Here is an 18,606-nt window from a genome sequence, read left to right on the forward strand (position 1 = left end):
TGATTTCATTCCTTATTCAAACTCAAGCACTCGTCTTCACGGATCAGAGCCTCTTTGAGCCCTTCCTTGCAACTTAATCGGTCCCCATATTCATCAGTTTTCAAGCCCAGTAAGGCAAAGAAATAGTAAAAATTATAAAAAGTAGACCCTCCATTCGTTCACCACTATATGCAATTCATCAACGGGTATTAAGGACTTCCTCATTATAATTTTGAGTATCCAATTAAAGGAAGATTGCAGTTCCAACATTTTTTTTTTTTTTTGTTCTCGAGAGATGTTAACTGAAATCTATTTCAGGATTTTTGTGAAAACTTTGGTAGAGTTTCATAATTATGAGTGAGCATCAAACCAACCAAACTGTTCAAATTGACAAGACCCGCCCCGGAATTCTCGAAAATCGGAGCGAATCCTGTTTTGTTACCGACATCCCCCCTGATGTCGGGCCCACTTACTAAGAATCGAGACTTTCTACCAAAAATTTTGGCAGAGTCTCCCCTATAAATTGAACATTTCCCCAAAAATTCAACATGCTCAAAATTCACAGTTTAAGGTACCCAGCGAGCAGCATGCTTTAAAGCAAAAAAAAAAAAACAGTTTACAACAAAGGCCTCCGGCCTCAAAGATCAAACCCTAGCAAGGGCGATAACAGAGCATATCTAAGGAATTTAAATACAACAAAAACAAAGTTTAAGGGAAACAGAATGAAGGAATCCTACGAAGGCTCAAGGCTCTTGAGCACACGATTCGGCTCAGCTGCAGAGCTCAGTTGACTACTGGCTGGGGGCGCAAAATAGAAAAATGTGAGTGGACAAAAATAAAGTTCAATTCAGTGTAAACCAACATAATATAACCCCACTGTTTAATAAACCAAGCAAGAAATCCGAATGCATCCCAAATCATCAAAATCAAATAAATATTTATATATGTCAAAACCAAACCAATGCCGGATGCCAAGTCCGAAATCCAAACAGAACACTAAACAAACCCACCAATTAAATATTATAAGTCCCAAACCAAACTCTCGAAAGCGTACCCATTGGCACGACCGGCAAGGAAGTATCCTCACCGAAAAACAAGAATGAATGAATAGTTATATACATATGTAAATATATATATATATATAATATAAGAGATATATATACATATATAATAATAATATAAATATGACCAACACCTAGTTGTACCGGGGAAACAATCCAACCGGGGGATTGTTTGACTAGTCACCATGGCAGAGTCCCCATGAAGAGTCCTCAATTCACCATGTAACTAGGGAACGAGCCGTCCAACCGGGGGACTAACTCTCAGCCGGCACGTACAGTCGATACCCTCAAAACTTGTACGTCTGTGACCAGTCCTACGCGCGCAGACTACCCAATCAAGGGTCTACAGCAACATCCCGTCAAGGATGCCCCGGGTTCCGACATTTCCAAGTATCTCAAGTTTCCGTATCCAAGTTCCAAATCCGGGGAGGTACATAGGGTAGTGCTTATAGCACTCCAAACTGACATTCTATACTCATCACTTTCCAAAATCTCATCTCAACAACCCAAGTACCCCACACATAGCCAAACATATATATAAATTCTCAAAATCCATATATACATACTCAAGATACTCAAATATGTCAAAACCCAAAATATATTACCAATACTTTGTGAAAATAAAGAATTTAACTATTAAATATAACATGCATTTCAATAACTATTTAATTCATATGCATAAAATTCTCATTATAAAACCATGCTTATAAGTTGAAAACAAAGTCCACTCACAAGTAGTCCCACACTGCCTGACCTTGAGAGGGTCCCGCCTGCTGCGTATGCGTGGTCGGAGTACCTATTTCAGAATACGAATACGAGATTAATACAAAGTGTTTCGAATGAAAACTTGAATTAAAATCCTAATTTCCCGAGTTTCTAGCGAGTGTATGAGGAACGGGAACAAACTGGAAGTTCCTAAGAGTTCCACAAGGTTTAAGACACATGTCCCGTAAGTTTGGTCCAAAAAGGACGGTTAGATCGCTCACGATTGAATGGTTATCGAAAAATCTTCAAACTTTAAATTATTGAATCGGAACATCCGGGGCTCCGATTCATTATCCGCAAAATCTTACGCACTCGTGACAACCAAGGAGATCGCATTGGGACAAAAATACAAGTTTGCTACAGTGCCCACACGCTGGCAGCGCGTGAGTGTCCAAAGCGATAACCCTTAGTCGGAAAAACTCAACACCTCTGCACAAGACTCCTATCCTAGGTACAACACCCTATTTGGAGTCACTTTTGTTCCTGGGCCTACCCCAAAAAGTGATCGGAGGTGGCCGGAATCAGAAATCCAAAACCGGCCGAACCCTAAGTTGAAATTCAATTGACCTATGCTCAAAATTAACGAAATTCTACCCAACCATCAGCTAGAGCATGGAAAATAGGTAGAAAACCATACCTTACTCGTTAAATTTGGTGGAGAAATGAGAGAGAACGAGAGGCCGAAAGTTTGTTGAAAAACTGTCAAAACAGCTTCATTTCGTGGCTGTTTCCGGCGACAGCAGCGGCGGATCGAGGTGGCGGTGGGTTGGAACGGAAAGAAGGAAGTGTGGTGGTTCCAACGGAACCGGTGCCGTTCAGTTTGGAGGTGTGTGGTGGCGATAGTGGAGGCGTGAAAGTGCTATCGTGAGAGAAGAAAAAAAATGGGGGAGAGGGTCTATTCACAGAGGAGAGAGAGAGAGAGAGAGAGAGAGAGAGAGAGAGGAAAAATCTGGTTTTTAAAAATCAACTTTGAAATATTTACGGTTTTGCCATTGTCGATGTTTTGATCGTAACTTCTTCGTTACAACTCCGAATCGAGCTCACTACGTGTGTACGGACTCAACTCAATACGATCTACCCAAAAATACCAGCCACTGCCCCAAACTCTGTCCGGATAATAAAATGACCAAAATACCCCTACCCCAATGGTAAATTTGTAAATTCAAAATTAATTAAATTAAGAAATTTAATTTAGAGTCGGGGTGTTACACAAATCGACTCCAATATGACAAGTTTGGTTCAGTTTCAGCACCAAACAAGTATAATTTTACACTGAACTGAATTGATCGTGATTAGTTTGGTTTTATTTGATTAGTTTGATTTATTAATTTTTGGCATTTGACATTTTCTTATTGGTTATTATCACTAGCCTTTCCGCACTTACGAGAGGCTTTTTAAAAAAATTTAAATTTATTTTAGCTATACTATTATGTTTCATTATAGACATTGATATATCAACCTTTAAAGTAATGAGAGATTTAGAAATTATAATGATGGATGCAATGTTCGCTTTATATGTGTTCCAAAAATTATCCAGATTGTCAGGTTGATGATTTTGGCTCCATAAGATTATACGTAAGAAATTTTTGATGTGTTTGTTTCAATTTTCAAGTGTAGAATTGTTGTGTTTCATTTTGCATGACTATTAAATTTGAAAAGTGTGTAAATACAAGTTCTAAAAAATGAAACAATAAAAGTAATTATAGCTTTATATTGTCATTAAGCTAAATCACTATAGAAAAAAAAAAAAAAAAACTAGGGTTGAGCTTAGGCTTAAATCCCCTAAACCCTTAATAATTAATTAGTTTTATCATAATTAGAGATGAAACTAGCCCAAACATGATCATGCCCTCTTTTTTTAGAACAAATGATAATTCATTAATCAAGCATCAGAACATAAGAGTTGGCATGTAAGAGCACTTCCGGTGGTACTGCTAGCCTGGACAAAAGGCCCCCTAGGTTCCCAAAATCCATTCTAGCAATGAAATCTAGCTCGAGAAAATGGGGGCTCCACTAAGACTGGACAGGTCCCAAGACAAGAACAACCCAAGCTGTTGTATGAGGACTGTGACGTTAGCGAAAAAATAATTTAAAAAAGTTACCAAAGAATACATAATATTTTTTAATACATACCTAGCAATTTTTTAATTATTAATTTCATACATATAAATAAAATTAATCCCAAGTAAATAGTAATTATCCTTGGGTTACCATGGCAATGAGTGAAAAAGCAACAAAAATATTGCAAAGGTATATACTATTTATGTGAACAGTAACAGTCCTTACTTGTCGTTGCCCTTTAACATGACAAATGGGTAAAAGTACTCTAAAACTAAAAGGAAATAAATTACATGTAATGTTCAAAAACGAAAGAAGAAAAAAGGAGGAGGAAAATCGCCGTTGTTTGTGGATAGATAGGGAAAAGTGGGAAAAAAGAATTTGTAACTTAAAAACCATATAGGACGTAAATAAATTTGTGTCATATTAGGACTGTGAGTCCGCTCCTAGTCACCCTCGTCCGTCGTATACTCGTATATCGGCGTACACTCGCGAACAACGCCTAAACACTCACCATTCATCCATTTATTATTTATTTCAACTTTCCACAATCTCTCTCTCTCTCTCTCTCTCTCTAAAATCCCTCCCTCCCTCCCTCCATCAGTTTCAGGTCTTCCTCGTTTCGTCCTCCGTATAAATCGCTCGCCTATCCTCTCTGTCGAAACTCTCTTTCTTTCTCAATCAAAGCGACATGTCGTCCTCGGGCGGCAACTCCGGCAGTGTTGGTGGCCCGATCGCTCCTCCTCAGCTTTACTTTTGCCACCAGTGCGATCGTACGGTTTCCCTCAACCCTCCACCTACCTCCGATCTCGTTTGCCCTATTTGCAGCGGTGGTTTCGTCGAAGAGATGGAAGCCTCTAACCCTAACCCTTTCCCCCCCAATCCCTTCTTCTCCGTCCCCTCCTCCGACGCTCCTCCCTTCGCCTCCAGCGGCTTTCCCCTCCTCTTCTCCTCCCCCGGCCCTGGAAATTTCTCTGACGACCTCTCTGCCCTCTTCGGCGGCGCACCCTCACGCTCCTCGCCGTTTCAGGACCCCGACGCCTTCAACCCCTTTGTGTTCCTTCAAAACTATTTGCAAACCCTAAGAGCAAATGGTGCCAATGTCCAGTTCGTGATCGATAACAACCCTGGCGCCGGGGGGGACCCGGCAGGTTTTCGCGTCCCCCCCAATCTTAATCTCGGCGACTACTTCTTCGGCCCGGGCCTCGAGCAATTGATCCAGCAGCTCGCGGAGAACGACCCAAACCGGTACGGCACGCCGCCTGCTTCGAAATCCGCGGTGGAGGGCTTGCCGGTTGTGAAAATCTCAAAGGAGTTGTTGGATTCCGATTCGTCCCAGTGCGCTGTGTGTAAGGACTTGTTCGAGCTCGGCGAGGAGGCCAAGCAGATGCCCTGTAAGCACATATACCATTCGGATTGCATTCTGCCTTGGCTGGAATTGCACAATTCATGTCCTGTTTGTCGCTATGAGTTGCCCACCGATGATACTGATTACGAACAGAGGCTTAGCGGGGCCTCCGCCAATGCCAATCGAGCTAATCAATCTGCGGCGGCTGGTGGGGTCAATATTTTTGCCGGAGTTGGTGGTGGTGGGAGTGGGAGTGGGAGTGGGATTGGGATTGGGATTGGTGCGCCATCTCTAGACAATCAGAGTCCAACTCCCCGAACGGTGGAGCGGAGATTTACCATCTCCTTGCCACGCCTTTTCAGGGTATTTGGTGGTTCTGCTGAGACTAGTAATAGTGGGAGTGGAAACAATGATGAGTCGAACTCGGGGAATAGGGGAGGTCATAACTCTGGATCGGAGGAGCCTAGGCATGAAGATCTTGATTAAACACAATTGGTATTGCACTGGTTACCACACATTCATTTTTGTCTTCCATTTTGTTTCTGTTGTATGTCATTCAAAGAGGATCATCATTTACTCTTTTCATGCTTGCATCAGTAGTTTAACTGATACACAGTGGGAATTTTTCTTAAATTGCGCTTCATGTGAAATGCTTGACTAATATTGACAAATATACTTGTATCTGTACTTGAATTTTTATGTTGATTACTTAAGAGTTAGGCCTTTCATGTGGCAAATTTGCAACTCTATTTTACCTTAGTGACATTGTTTTGCTTGAGTTATCTGTAGATGTTGCTTCAAAAAAAGTTAAATGTAGCTGATTAATGGGGGAAGAATGACATATGATGGTCTTTAAAGGTTTGGTGAAAGGAAAAGCTATTATACGGAGTGGGGGCATATTTGTTCCAAAAGCAGGAAGTTTTGCAACAACATGCAATCAACCAATGATATGACATAAAATACATGTACCTATAAATTGTTTCTGAATTACCATGAGATAAAAGTTGTATGTACTGTGTAGTAAAAAGACAAAGAAGTACAGTAGAGCTCCTTTCATGTTAAACTCCCAACAACCCCCACAATAATATATTAGCCCTCTTTGAACTAGTAAACGTCAATTAAATAATGCATACAGAAGAATTCTAGAAATCATACCATAGTCTATCAGTGGTAACACACAGAAATGCCACTGCACCGACTGTTACATGGAATTATTGATATTCTTGATATGTATCATATCTGCCATCTTGCAATGTGGGGTATGAATCATCCGTATCTTATGAGACAGTTGTAGGAGGTGACTTTCATGACATTTGTAGGATATTGTATGATATCCTAGACAGTAAGATACCTATTTCATATTGTACGGGATGTTCTTTTGTTGTGTTGCTCAGGTGTCCCCTGCCCAGGCAGTCGTAAATCACATCCTGATAATGTTTGATTAGGGGATCAGCAGTTATCGTAGTCCCTTCAGAATTGAGAATATGTGGCTTATCGTTCCTGATTTCTATGACAAAATCAAGTCGGGTGTCAGGGTTATGTGGTAGAGGTTGTTCCTAGTTTTTGCTTTTATTGGAAGTCCAGCTTTTGAAGCTAAATCTCAAAAAGTCGAGAGGGATGAGGTTGGACGTATAGTTATGACTTATGATAATTAGATACATTGACTATTGGAATCATTTGATGCATCAGATTCTTGATAGGAGCATACTTGTTGCTGTCAAAATCAGCTGAACTTGTGTGCTGATGAGATTTTGTAAGGTGTTCCATTTTAAAGAGTTGGACCACGGAATGTTTGTTTTTTGTTTCATCCGAATCTAGGATCATTAATGACTGCATTATGTGAGTCCAGCATAGAAAGCATATTTTGGTTCTCTTTCGCTTTTTAACCGTCTTGTTTGTGTGTGCGTTCTTGTGTACTATGAGTATGTCTGAATGACTTAAGGTTTTTTAGGGCAAGCCATACATAACAAAGTTATTTTGTTCTACTCTATTAAAACTTGAGGAATCAATATGGAGCCCTGGTTGGATCATTTCGACTGAATATTTTACTATATTTGCAGCAATTTATGCATATAATTCGTTTAATTTATCATGTATAATTGTTTTACATGCAGTAGGTGATTTAGTTACTCTAAGTTGTAAGACATTTTGTGTGTTGTTTTTTTTTTTTTTTTCTTGTGGCTTGATAGGTGTTGAGTGCAGTTTTGCCTGGCTTTTTACCTCTCTATCTCTCTCTCTCTCTCTCTCTCTCTCTCTCTCTCTCTCTCTCTCTCTCTCTCTCTCTCTCTCTCATGTTATAGTTTTATGAAGATTTCAATTAAAAGGTAATATTCTGTCTTTTTGGTAGGTGCAATGAGCAGCATGGATCTGCAACCATTGTTGAACAAAGAAAGATCTTATACATTAACAGTTAGTGACAGTTGCTTTTTTAAATATTTTGCCCTGATAATCATAGGTAAAACGCTATTGTTAATGTCGTTGTTGCGAATTCTTTTATAGGTTCATCATTATTTTGTGCGAATTTGATGTGCATTATCAGCGTTGTGTTGTGTCCTGTAAAAAATTTCCATTTGGGTACCATGGTAATTTTTGGATGTCGTCTGTAATACATGGTCTTGTTTCTTCTTCTACTACAAGGGGGCTTATTTGAGTTGAGAGGTGTCGTCAAGTGCTGTATCTATTTTCTTTCTTTTCATTCGTCATTTTGCGGACATGACATGCACATGCCGACCCTTTTAAAAAGAGGCATTGCTTGCTGCAAGCATCCTTCTTGTGGTGGTGATGATGCATTATGCATAAACATAATAATACGCAGAAATAAATAAATACGGCTCTGCTCGCTGGGGCCTTTTCTTTTCCATCTTTTATCTAGGTTTCCTTGTTCCTCGCACACTCTCCCTCTCCCTCTCCCTCCCCCTCGCCTTCCTTAAAAAAGCCTTACCAAATTAAACAATGAGCCATTCTACACAAAAAAAAAGGGAAACAGAGCCAAAGAGGATTTGACTCACTCACCGTATTCTTGTTTTTTTCTCCTGGGCCACTCGAATTGGAGGAGGAGAGGATTGCAATTTGATGCTATCCGTTTCGTTTATGTAAAAGATAAAACTTTGGTGGTGGGATATATTATTCCTCGCCAAAATAAAAAAGGCCAGAAGGAAAAATTCGGTAGTTTATTTATTGCGTGGCAGGAAGCAGCAGGAAGCAGGAAGGAAAACTAGAAAAAAGAAGAGGTGGGACACCTGGCGGCTAGAGACAATTTTACTAGTATGATATGATATGTACACAGTACATGTCAGTCAGACGATTTTACACATAATTTAAAATTATATAGTAGCCAATCAGTGTTCACTCCAATAACACTCATAGTCGACTTTCTTAGAAGAAATCGCTTCAAATTTCACTGACGATAATAATTATTTAGGGTTTATTTAGTATCATATTCAAAAAAATAATTCAAAATTATGATTTATTTTTTAAAATATGAGTTTTAAAATATTGATTTTAAAATTTTAAAACTTGTTTGGTATTAAACTTCAAATTATTTTTAAGATCTAAAAAAAATTAAATTAAAATTAGAAACCTTAGATTCCCTAATTAAAATTAACCAAAAAAAAAAAAAAAGAGAAGAGGAGAGAGAGGATTGAAGGATGCGTGCTACTCGAGTTTACCAGGAAAAAAATGAAGGAGAGAGAGACGGGAGAGGGAGGAGAGAGAGAACGAGACTCATGAGAGAGAGGAGAGAGCAAATAGAGAGAAAAAAAATTGTAAAATCTCATTTTTTTGGTTTTTAATAATAAGGGTGTTTTTGAGGTTTTTTTGTTTGTTTGTTTGAGTTTTCAAAAATGGATCTATCAAATGGGTTTTTATGACTTTGTACTAAATATCTATTTTTAAGTTTATAAAATTGAATCAAAATAGGATACCAAATGAGCCCTTAATTATAGACATCCATATTATGTGCTAGTAAGTTTTGATTTAGTAAATGGTAATACCATAAATATTAAATTTCAAATAGCATTAGTCCATCTACTTCCACTACATGTATGCATAAATGATTTTAAGTCATTTTGTTCCCAAAAATTGAAAACTTGCGTGATATATCATATCATGAAATAAGTACAATAAATAAAATAAATCTACAAATAAAAGAAAAATAAAGAAAACAAGGACGGAAACGGAATATACATTACAATTTTACATACGAGATGAGGTGGAGGTGGGGACCGCAAAGAGGCAGAGTCGTTCGTTTGCGTGACTGTATTGAGGGAGAGTCTTCTTTTTAATATATGGAATAAAATATCATAAAAATGAATGAGTGCTGCTGCTGAGCTGAGCTGAGATGTGTCGGTAGTCGGTATCTCTCTCTTGCCCGCTGTCTTCCTCCTCCTCTCTCCTCTCTCCTCTCTCCTCATCCTTCAAGTCCTCAACTCAACTGTATCATTCCGCGTCAGGGGAAATACATACAAAATTAATATAATACTTTACCATTTCTATCTTTTTATATTCCCAAATTCACAAATTCACAGCTCTCGTCTCTTCTCTTCTTTTGGGGAGACTTGGCTAGTTTGCTTTCTGCGTTTGAGAAAAAAAAAAAAAAAAATCAAATCAACTTTTAATAGAAATGCTGATGCTGCTTCTCCCGGACAGGAGAAGCATTTGACTTTTATGTAGACTCCATTTTTTGTAGTTTAATATTTTAGTTCTGTATGTATGGATCTGCTTTTGTGTCTCTTTCTTTTCTAAAACTCTTCTCAAGAAAGAAACCAAAGATTGGATTTGAGGGCAGCAGCAGCAGCTAATTAAGCTATAATATATACATATACATACAACAAAGGGAAGAGATCGGGGAAGAATGTCTCCTTCGAATACAAGGTCGGTGGAGAATGGCAATAATGGAGGAGGAGGAGGAGGAGGAGGAGGAGGCAAGAATTTCATAGAGCACCAAGTCTCCAAGATGGACACACTTGCCGGCGTTGCCATCAAATACGGCGTCGAGGTTTCTAATTTTTCTCTGAAATCCCCCTGCTATATTTATATATGCTCTACTCAAATCCCGTCGTTAAATTAATTTGTCTCAGTTTTCAAATCCTGTCTTTAATTAGTTCGTTCCCTGGCTCTGATTATTTCCCGCTCAGTTCTAGTCTATTGCTTCCTATTATTGCTATCATCAGCTGTAGCTTCATGCCCTCTTCTTCTTGGTCTTGTTCTAAGTTTCTCACTTTTCTTTAATGGTGTCGTGCTTTTGCTAAAGAGTAAATGCCGATGATGCTTTGTAAATTTGTAATGAAACAAACAGGTGGCTGACATTAAAAGGATGAATGGGTTTGCTACAGATCTTCAAATGTTTGCTTTGAAGACTTTGAAAATACCTTTGCCAGGAAGACATCCGCCATCTTCCCCACTTTCTCTACGGTAATCAACATCTTCTCAATTCTTTCCTTTCCATATTCATTTTATCCCGCCTCCTCTTCTGTTCTACCCTCTTTCTTCTTAACTCCAATTCCAAACAATCTATAAGCATGAAATACGAACAACAAAAAGATAATATCAAATGTTAATATTACTTACATTTTCACATGCTACCTTTTCCATTGCAACTATAATACATCCACCGAAGCATCACCCTAAACATGCTATAGTTCTACACCGGTCCTGCCTCTATATATGTAATCCATATCTAATGTACATCTGTTATTGCTGAAAAAAAAAAAACTGAGGTTACGGCTTCTCCCTTAAGAATTTGTAATCTGCAATTCTAAATTCCCACTGTTTCTGGTAGCTGGATGTTCAAGTGCATCAATCGATCTTAGTCTGTATTTATAAATATCAGTTAGCTTATAGTTTCTATGTCTTGCTGCAGCGAAAACAACACTGAAAAATCCACCCCATGTCTTGGCCGAGCTATTCTGCTAGAACCATTCCGCTCTGTCGGATCAAAAGCTCCCAAAGAGAGAGTCACTACAGCAATGAGCACTTTACAAAAATACTATGGTCTAAGATCTCCAAATTTGGGGGATCCAGCTGAAGGCATGGAGATGGCAGTCTACAGAAGTCGAAGTTCAGAATGCTTTAATGATGAGGTGCTGTTACCATTGTCTGAAAGTCACCCTAACAAGTCTAGGCATTCTTCAATTGATGTTTTAGCTGAGAATGGTGCAATGGCTGATTACACGCACCTTGCAGAACCTGGAAATGGGGAGGGTGAGAAATCTGATGAGAAATCGGTCCGAAGGCGTCAGAAAGTTGAAGTTGATAATGGTACTGGTACACCAGAAAGGCTATTAAAAGGGGAAAACAGTGGTGGGAGCAGTGGTTTCTCTTCTTCAACAGGAAATGGTTTAGCCATGAGGCAGAAATCAGCAAGCCGAGCAGTACTGCAATCTGATTCGGAGTCAGGATGGTTGAACTCCATTCCAGTGGGATTAGGCGATTCTATCATAACTGACGAAATGGCTGTTGTTCGTAAATCATCAAGCACATCAAGCTTAAAAGACCAGGAGAGTAATAACACAGCATCAGTTTGGCCAACGTCAAGGTGGAGCTTGAAACAAGACTTGCAAGCTCTCTCAACTGCAACGATGGCTAGACCAATCTTTGATGGCTTACCGAAGCCAATAACTGGCCGCTGGAAAGCTGCCCTTGATTAGAGAAATTCATTTGCACTTTGATATAGATGATTTGTTTCCTTGCATTAGATCCAGTGGGCTGAAATATCTCAGCTACAAAATTCGCCAAAGTTATACATGATATAGCTGCAGTAAAATCAGAGGGGGAGAAGTATAGAAGGAGAATACGGTAAATAAAGATTTATTTTCAACTATTGGATGATAATGATATGCAGCAATATGCTAAATAGCATTTCAAGTCTGAAGCAGTAGCTGCAGCAGCTTGAGAAAAGCTGTAATGGAGATGGTATGTGACCAAATTATTTATTATTTCGTTATTCTTGTGATGTGTTACTTTGTATCAAAAAATGGCAATCCCACTTGGACTGGGAATTTAAGTTAAGATCGGTCATGTTATCTTAATAAAGGTAGTAATGTCAAGCTGTGCATTACAGTACAATTGTATCATCGCTTGCTTATTGGCAATGGAGATTGAATTTTTTTTGGCACAACACTCTTGACTTACACTAATGCCTTTTCCCTTAACCTTTTAACTTGTGAAAATCACTGGTGCTTTTTTCCATGAAAGGCGTATGGATTAGCAATGGTAATGGGTTGGTTGTTGATTACAATACAGATGTGTTCCTTGCGATTGATGTTGTGTGGGCTGTAGATACTGAATTAATCCATCAATGGTTGGCTATTGCCTTGTATTGTAATTTACAGGTTCCTTCAAGTAAGGTTTCATTTCATGTGAAGCCCAATCCGAGCTTGCTTTGTGGCACAGGCATGTAAGGTTTTAGGTCGTTTCTTTCGGTGAAATAACCAGAACCAGCCAATTGTTCATTATAAGAAATCAACTTTCAAGTTTTAATTGACATTCAGCAATCACCAATCAGCAATCAGCAGCATCAAATCATTATCAAATCAACTCATCAACATTAACATATCACAACCGACCTCTGCTTTGTTTTGTAGAATGTAGATCACAATAAAACAAGCAAGCAACCACCCATGGGTTTGTTTATCACAGATCCTAATTCCTCCTCCCAATTCCTAAAGAATTATGAAATCACAGATCCAGATTTGTGAAACCAATCACTCTTCACTGGATTGAACAACTAGAAAGAAAGTATGATTCTACGATTCATCAGAACAGACGTTGTTTTGATGGCCCGAAGGTGAGGGGTGATGCTGATGGTGGTGATCCTCATCATCGCTGTCGTCTTCGTCGAAGGGCTTCTGCTTGTGGAAGATGCAACACTTTTTGGAGCTCTTCTTCTGCATGAACTCGTTGTCCACCGTCCCCTCCTTCCATGTCACTTGCTTCTTCTTCTTCCGATTCAGCCGCAAAACCAAAGCTTCCGATTGCGATGATGAAGATGCCGATGCCGATGCCGATGCCGATGCGTCGGGATTCTCAAGGGTGATGGTGGTCGTCACGCTCCCTCTCGTTATCGGTTGTGCTCTGCTGCCGCCGCTCATGCTTCGATGATTTCTTCGCAATCGCAAATCGCAAATCGCTCAATCGCTCAATCGCTTGGCGTTTGTCCCGTTTACCTCGCTACCAGGTCTTAAACATCCGTCCGTGTGACCGTCGCACCTTTGACCTTTTATTTTATTTTTTATAATAAATGTTTTTAGGGACTACTACTAATGATAATTGCTTTTAAATTTATGGATCTATACCTATTGGTACTTTTCTTTTTTACGGAAATAAATTCTTATTCCTGGGGCTCTGCCCCTTTGTTAATTTTTTTATATTTAAATAAATATAAAATAAATAAAATAAATCTTAAAACCCTCAACACAATGCCGACAAGTACATTTTCTACATGTTGTGGGGAGCTCCAAGGGCTATGGCACTGGTGGATTTACCAATTTTGTAACTTTCATCACTTCTTGTTGGTGAGGCTTTACAACCGTGATCACAGAAATTACCAACGCATTTCACCCAGCGCAATATTTCCCAAAGTAAAAAGGATTACAAGTTCATGAACAGTTTATTTGAAAGAAATACAATCTTTTAAAGAAAATTCATCGGAGAACTACTAAATGTAAATGCATGCATTGAAAATAAAAGAAAAGAGAGAAACAAGAGAGTACCCACATGGACTAGCGGAGTGTAGAGTTTAGGGAAGTACAAGCATTCTGGTGTTCTTTGCATTTTACTTTTTTTTTCCCTTCCCAAAATGTATTCCTTCTGTTGCAGTAATGATGGTAAGGCACTAAATTTATCATGAGATTCAAAGTTAAAATTAAAATTGCTCAAATGTTACATTGTGAATCTTATCTATGTCTCAACGATACAATGAACAAAACCATTGTAATTAACCGAGGCAAAAAAGACCGCAAATCCATTTAGGGGGTTCCCGATCATATTAGTAAAGAGCCTTGAGTGCCACAAACCAACTCTAAAGGAAATCCATACGCCTTACTTACTATCACTAAAAACTATATTTCAAGACTCCAAGCTCTCAGGCTTTCATCTACCATGTTCAATTACTGTCTTTTCTGTAGCAGCAGCAAGAGAGATAGATCTACCACCTATTATTAGGTGGTTTGACTTTGTAAATACGAACAATCCAATTAGATGTCGTGAATGCCTCTTCCAGATGTTCAAGTTTGATATCCTTATTTCCAATTTCAACCCCCCGTGCACGATCATACCTGTCAAAAGCCCGCAACAAAAAACCAAAAAATAAAAAATAAAAATCAGCAATTTGACATGAAAATTCCAGACTTGATACACCTAATGCACTGGAAACAAATAACCTATTCAGGACACATGAAACTTACCCGGGTGGTTTGCCATACTCTGTCGTCAGCTCGCCAAATCGATAGTAAGACAACTTGTACCTAATCGCCAACAAAATTGAAAGACAAATCATTTTTGTACAGAACTTGACATCATACAAAGAATGGAACATCAATAGTATAATAATTTCCCAAATAAATAATTCACTGAAGGATCTAAGATTAATTTTAAGTGAGAAAGCACCCAGTAAATCCCACATTAGAACCAGTGGTCCAGCAGAATGAAACTCCATGTACTTTCCGTTATAGCTCGCTTACATCAATCAGTAGGCATTAGTGATTGCACCCCAAAACATTGTCAACACAATCATCTCTTCGACAAATTTCAAGCAAATGTAATATGTTAATTTAGTTTAAAGAAGGGTATGTTACGTTGTTACTAAAAGTTTGAAAGAATTCATTCATAAAAGAACAACCATAATCATATGCTCCAGCATAAAATGCTCATTTTACAATAATTTTCTTTTCTTTCTCCCCCACAAATATGCACAAATTGTTCTGGATTACGGAACTCCTTTGGACACCTGTGCCTTTTGTTTTACTATGTTGATAAAATGAAGTACGGTGTTGAAGGGAAAAATATGAAATTATTAGCTGTGTTAAGAATTCTTAAATCAACCTACACATGACATAAGTTTACACATCTTAGCTGTGTTATGAAACTTACATGAGGCAGTTCAACATCTTGGGTGCTGCACCTTTGTCAACCCGATATTCACCATTAACGAGGTAGTCGGGCTCCTTAATCACAGGAAACACTCCACCCCCAATTCTCACCATCCACAGAAATCTAGCATGGACAAATTGTATTACTATATGATGAAAGCAGAATGACAACAGCCAAAATATTACTTTCAATTAAGCTGAACAAAAGGGTTCTGAAAATGAATCAGAAATATTGATAGAGTTAAGAGAAACACACAAGCATAACTGCACTGCGCCACCAACACAATCATCAAATGCTTCTACAAGTATTATCAAATAACAAGAGATATTTCAAAATTTTCAATGAAATTCATATGAACTTACTTGTTGATATCATCAGAAGAATAACCAGTAACACCACCAAATACAACTAAGACATAATCCACATCAAGTGATCTCATTATCTCATATGCCTCATCTTCATAAGATGACATTGCACGCCCAACCGTAGCAATGTGTGTATTGTTCCAGGTGTTATTGTCAACTATGACAGTTCTGTTTCCCATTGCAGTGATTTGGTACCCATAATCCCACCATGACATCACTTTAGCATCTGGAGGAGTATTCTGACGAAGCCAAAAGTATGCCTCACGATAGTCATCAAAAATGACCCTGTTCCCATGGGCACCTCTTGCAGCCAAAACAATTGAGGGAGATGAGTATGCCTCTGAAGTGACCCAGGTACAGTGGGTTGCATACTTACTAAGCAAGTAAAATGCACCAAAAAGTAAGACGGTAGCACCATTTCTTTGAAAAGGCTGAGATTGATCAACAGAGCCCTGTTTGTAAGACAAATGTGAGCAATGATACTTGTTATGTACTATAATTTTAAAACAAAAACTAGTGTTTGATATAAACCCAAAACAAATATCCAAAGAAAATCAAAACGGACCAGAATTCCAGTACTAACTAACTATGGATCAAAATTTGACAGCAAATATTTATTCAGAAAATAATTTTCTTTTCGAGATTTGAATATCAGCCATTGGATTTGGTTCAAAAAGTTGGTGAGTAAGGATTCTCTACTCAGCAATAAGCAAGAAATCAAAATTGTACAATGTATATGTATGTTTGTTTGTTTGTATGCGTGCATGTATGTATATAAAGGAGGAAAGATCTCACCTTCGAAGAGCCTTTTGTGCTGCTGCCTCCTTTGGTGGAACCCGTCTGGGGAACTTTGTTCTTTGCCCTTACCAACTGTGTCAAATTCTTTATAGTAGCAGAGACAGCAATGGCACTAATAAGACAAACTGCAGGTGTGGCAACAAGAATTAACCGAACCATGACACCAGCGAAATACATGCTTGTAAGACCATACATAACTATAAATATAGTGGCATCTGACAACCGCTTGAAGCAGAAGTAGAGACCAGCAGGGAAAAGGAAGAGTAAGATATGGAAATCAAACATAAAAGATGACCAAGCCGTTGGCTGATGCTCAGAGACAGATGCAATAATGGGAATGTGATCCTTGGCATATGTTGGGTCTAGCAAGGAATAAAACCGTCCGGTCCATGGAGAGATATACCCAGATGCAGTGCCGACTCCCAAAGCAACGGCACCAACGCCTACTGCACAGGTGACAGTGATCCTTAGAAAGGCTTGAAACATCTTTGTGTCACTCAGTAGGTGCCTGACCCAATCTAAGAAGTAAAATACCTGCCAACACCATCCCCACGCACCACCAAAGAAAAATGAATAAAGAAGTAAATGAATCGGGTAAGTTAATTTATACTTTAACAATCTGTAAAATGACCAACGTGGTTACAAGGCTATCTTATAATAGAGATTTATTGGACTTATGTCATACCATATACACTGAACGGAAGCGGAAACATGCAAAACACTTTATATAATTGATAAGAGTAAATTGAATGTGCATGGAAAAGCAAACCTGCATCAAGAAGAAGACGCCCATGGCAGCCATATGCTCGCCAGACTGCACGTGCTGAAAGCCGACAAAGCGAATTTGCATAGCGAGCAACATTCCGATAATATAAGTGCAATTGTAGGCGACATACAACCTCATGGAATAGCGGCCGGTGATCAAAAGCACCAAAACGTAAAGCGGAATCAAGTTGATAATAAAGACATAACCTCCCCAAGCAGAGACCATGTAGAAATAGCCGAACGCCGAGGCCAAGGCCCAAGCGAGCGAGCCGGTGTTGACGGCCTTCACAAACAAGTAAAAGGTCAAGAGCAGGGCGAAAATGGCGACACCCTCATTGTCATAGGAGCCGGCGACCGATCTGGAGATGTAACCGGGGCAAATGGCGATCAAAGCGGCGGCAACAAGGCCGGCGCCGGTGTCCCAAATCTCTTTGCCGAAGAAATAGGCGACGAGGGTGGTGTTGGAGGCGAAAAACGGCGCCGTTAAAACGCAGACCTCGCGAATGTGAACGGCGAAGCTGAGGAATCGAAGAGTCCAGTAGATGAGGGCGGCGGTGACCATGAGGCCGGGGTAGAGGGTGCCGCCGATGATCCGGCCGAGGGGGTACCAGCTCTCGGAGTCGAACCAGTTCCAGAAATCGTAGAAGCCCTTCTCGGTCAAATAGAGGGTAGTGCGGTAATTGAAATAGGGATCGAACTCATGGATCATGGACTCGTAGCGAAGGACGCTGAAGAGGCGCGTAATGAAGGCGAGGATGTAGACTAAGCAGAGGATGGAGACTCGGATCAGGAGCTCCTGCTGCTTGGTTTTGAGTTTTAGGGTTTTGAATGAGAGGTTGTTGAGGAGATCGGGTTTCAGCCCTGACATGGAGGTGGCCGGGGACGGAGATGGGCCGGTCTTCGCAGCGGCTGTGCCGTTGACCGGCTCAGGTTTTCCGACCATGTCTCCTTTGAGAATTGAGGAAGAAGAGGAAAATGAGTTATGGATTTGGGGGGTTCGCTTTCAGAGTTTGGGATTTGGCATTTGGATTGGGTCTATGAGAGTATGATAGGACTGAGACTGAGACACCACTCCAGTGAGCAGACACTAGACAGGGAAATGTAGACACTGATCTGCAAACTGTATAGATAGATTCATAGATTCATAGAATGAATGACTTGGAGGGCTCTCATTGTTTAAGGAGAGAGAGGGAGACTAGACATTTGGACTTTTTTATGGGCCATCTCTTGCCTCAAACTGGTCTTTCTTTGTTTCTCTTTTCCTTTTGTTGGGCCGGCCTCTCACCCCATATGCTGCTTTTCAATTTCATGCCTTGCCACTAGTGTATGAAGTATTTACTACTTCAGATAAGGTTTTGAGTTCGAGTCTTAGTATCTG

At 39.6% G+C, this 18,606-nt stretch overlaps 3 protein-coding genes across 4 annotated transcripts; 2 read left to right on the forward strand and 1 right to left on the reverse strand.

The window, feature by feature from the left end:
• Nucleotides 1–4,382: 4,382 nt before the first annotated feature.
• Nucleotides 4,383–7,866, forward strand: LOC117628201 (E3 ubiquitin-protein ligase RING1-like). Of its 2 annotated transcripts, none has more exons than XM_034360591.1 (2): nucleotides 4,383–5,706; nucleotides 7,559–7,866. In XM_034360591.1, the coding sequence occupies exon 1, from the start codon at nucleotides 4,555–4,557 to the stop codon at nucleotides 5,695–5,697; it is 1,143 nt and encodes a 380-aa protein (XP_034216482.1). In that variant the 5' UTR covers nucleotides 4,383–4,554; the 3' UTR covers nucleotides 5,698–5,706; nucleotides 7,559–7,866. The 2 variants fall into 2 exon arrangements, with proteins under 2 accessions (XP_034216482.1, XP_034216483.1); XM_034360592.1 differs by lacking the exon at nucleotides 7,559–7,866 and adding an exon at nucleotides 6,001–6,318.
• A 1,661-nt stretch (nucleotides 7,867–9,527) lies between these two features.
• On the forward strand, nucleotides 9,528–12,341 carry LOC117627824. The gene is made up of 3 exons (XM_034360081.1): nucleotides 9,528–10,207; nucleotides 10,508–10,623; nucleotides 11,072–12,341. Exons 1-3 carry the CDS (start codon nucleotides 10,064–10,066, stop codon nucleotides 11,856–11,858), a joined length of 1,047 nt encoding a protein of 348 aa, XP_034215972.1. The 5' UTR covers nucleotides 9,528–10,063; the 3' UTR covers nucleotides 11,859–12,341.
• A 1,696-nt stretch (nucleotides 12,342–14,037) lies between these two features.
• Nucleotides 14,038–18,461, reverse strand: LOC117627474 (dolichyl-diphosphooligosaccharide--protein glycosyltransferase subunit STT3B). The gene is made up of 6 exons (XM_034359591.1): nucleotides 17,233–18,461; nucleotides 16,461–16,997; nucleotides 15,663–16,117; nucleotides 15,301–15,423; nucleotides 14,616–14,675; nucleotides 14,038–14,486 (listed from the first exon to the last, which is right to left on the reverse strand). The coding sequence occupies exons 1-6, from the start codon at nucleotides 18,169–18,171 to the stop codon at nucleotides 14,357–14,359; spliced, it is 2,244 nt and encodes a 747-aa protein (XP_034215482.1). The 5' UTR covers nucleotides 18,172–18,461; the 3' UTR covers nucleotides 14,038–14,356.
• Nucleotides 18,462–18,606: the final 145 nt, after the last annotated feature.

The sequence above is a fragment of the Prunus dulcis genome, chromosome 5 (assembly GCF_902201215.1).
Source record: "Prunus dulcis chromosome 5, ALMONDv2, whole genome shotgun sequence".
NCBI lineage: Eukaryota > Viridiplantae > Streptophyta > Magnoliopsida > Rosales > Rosaceae > Prunus > Prunus dulcis.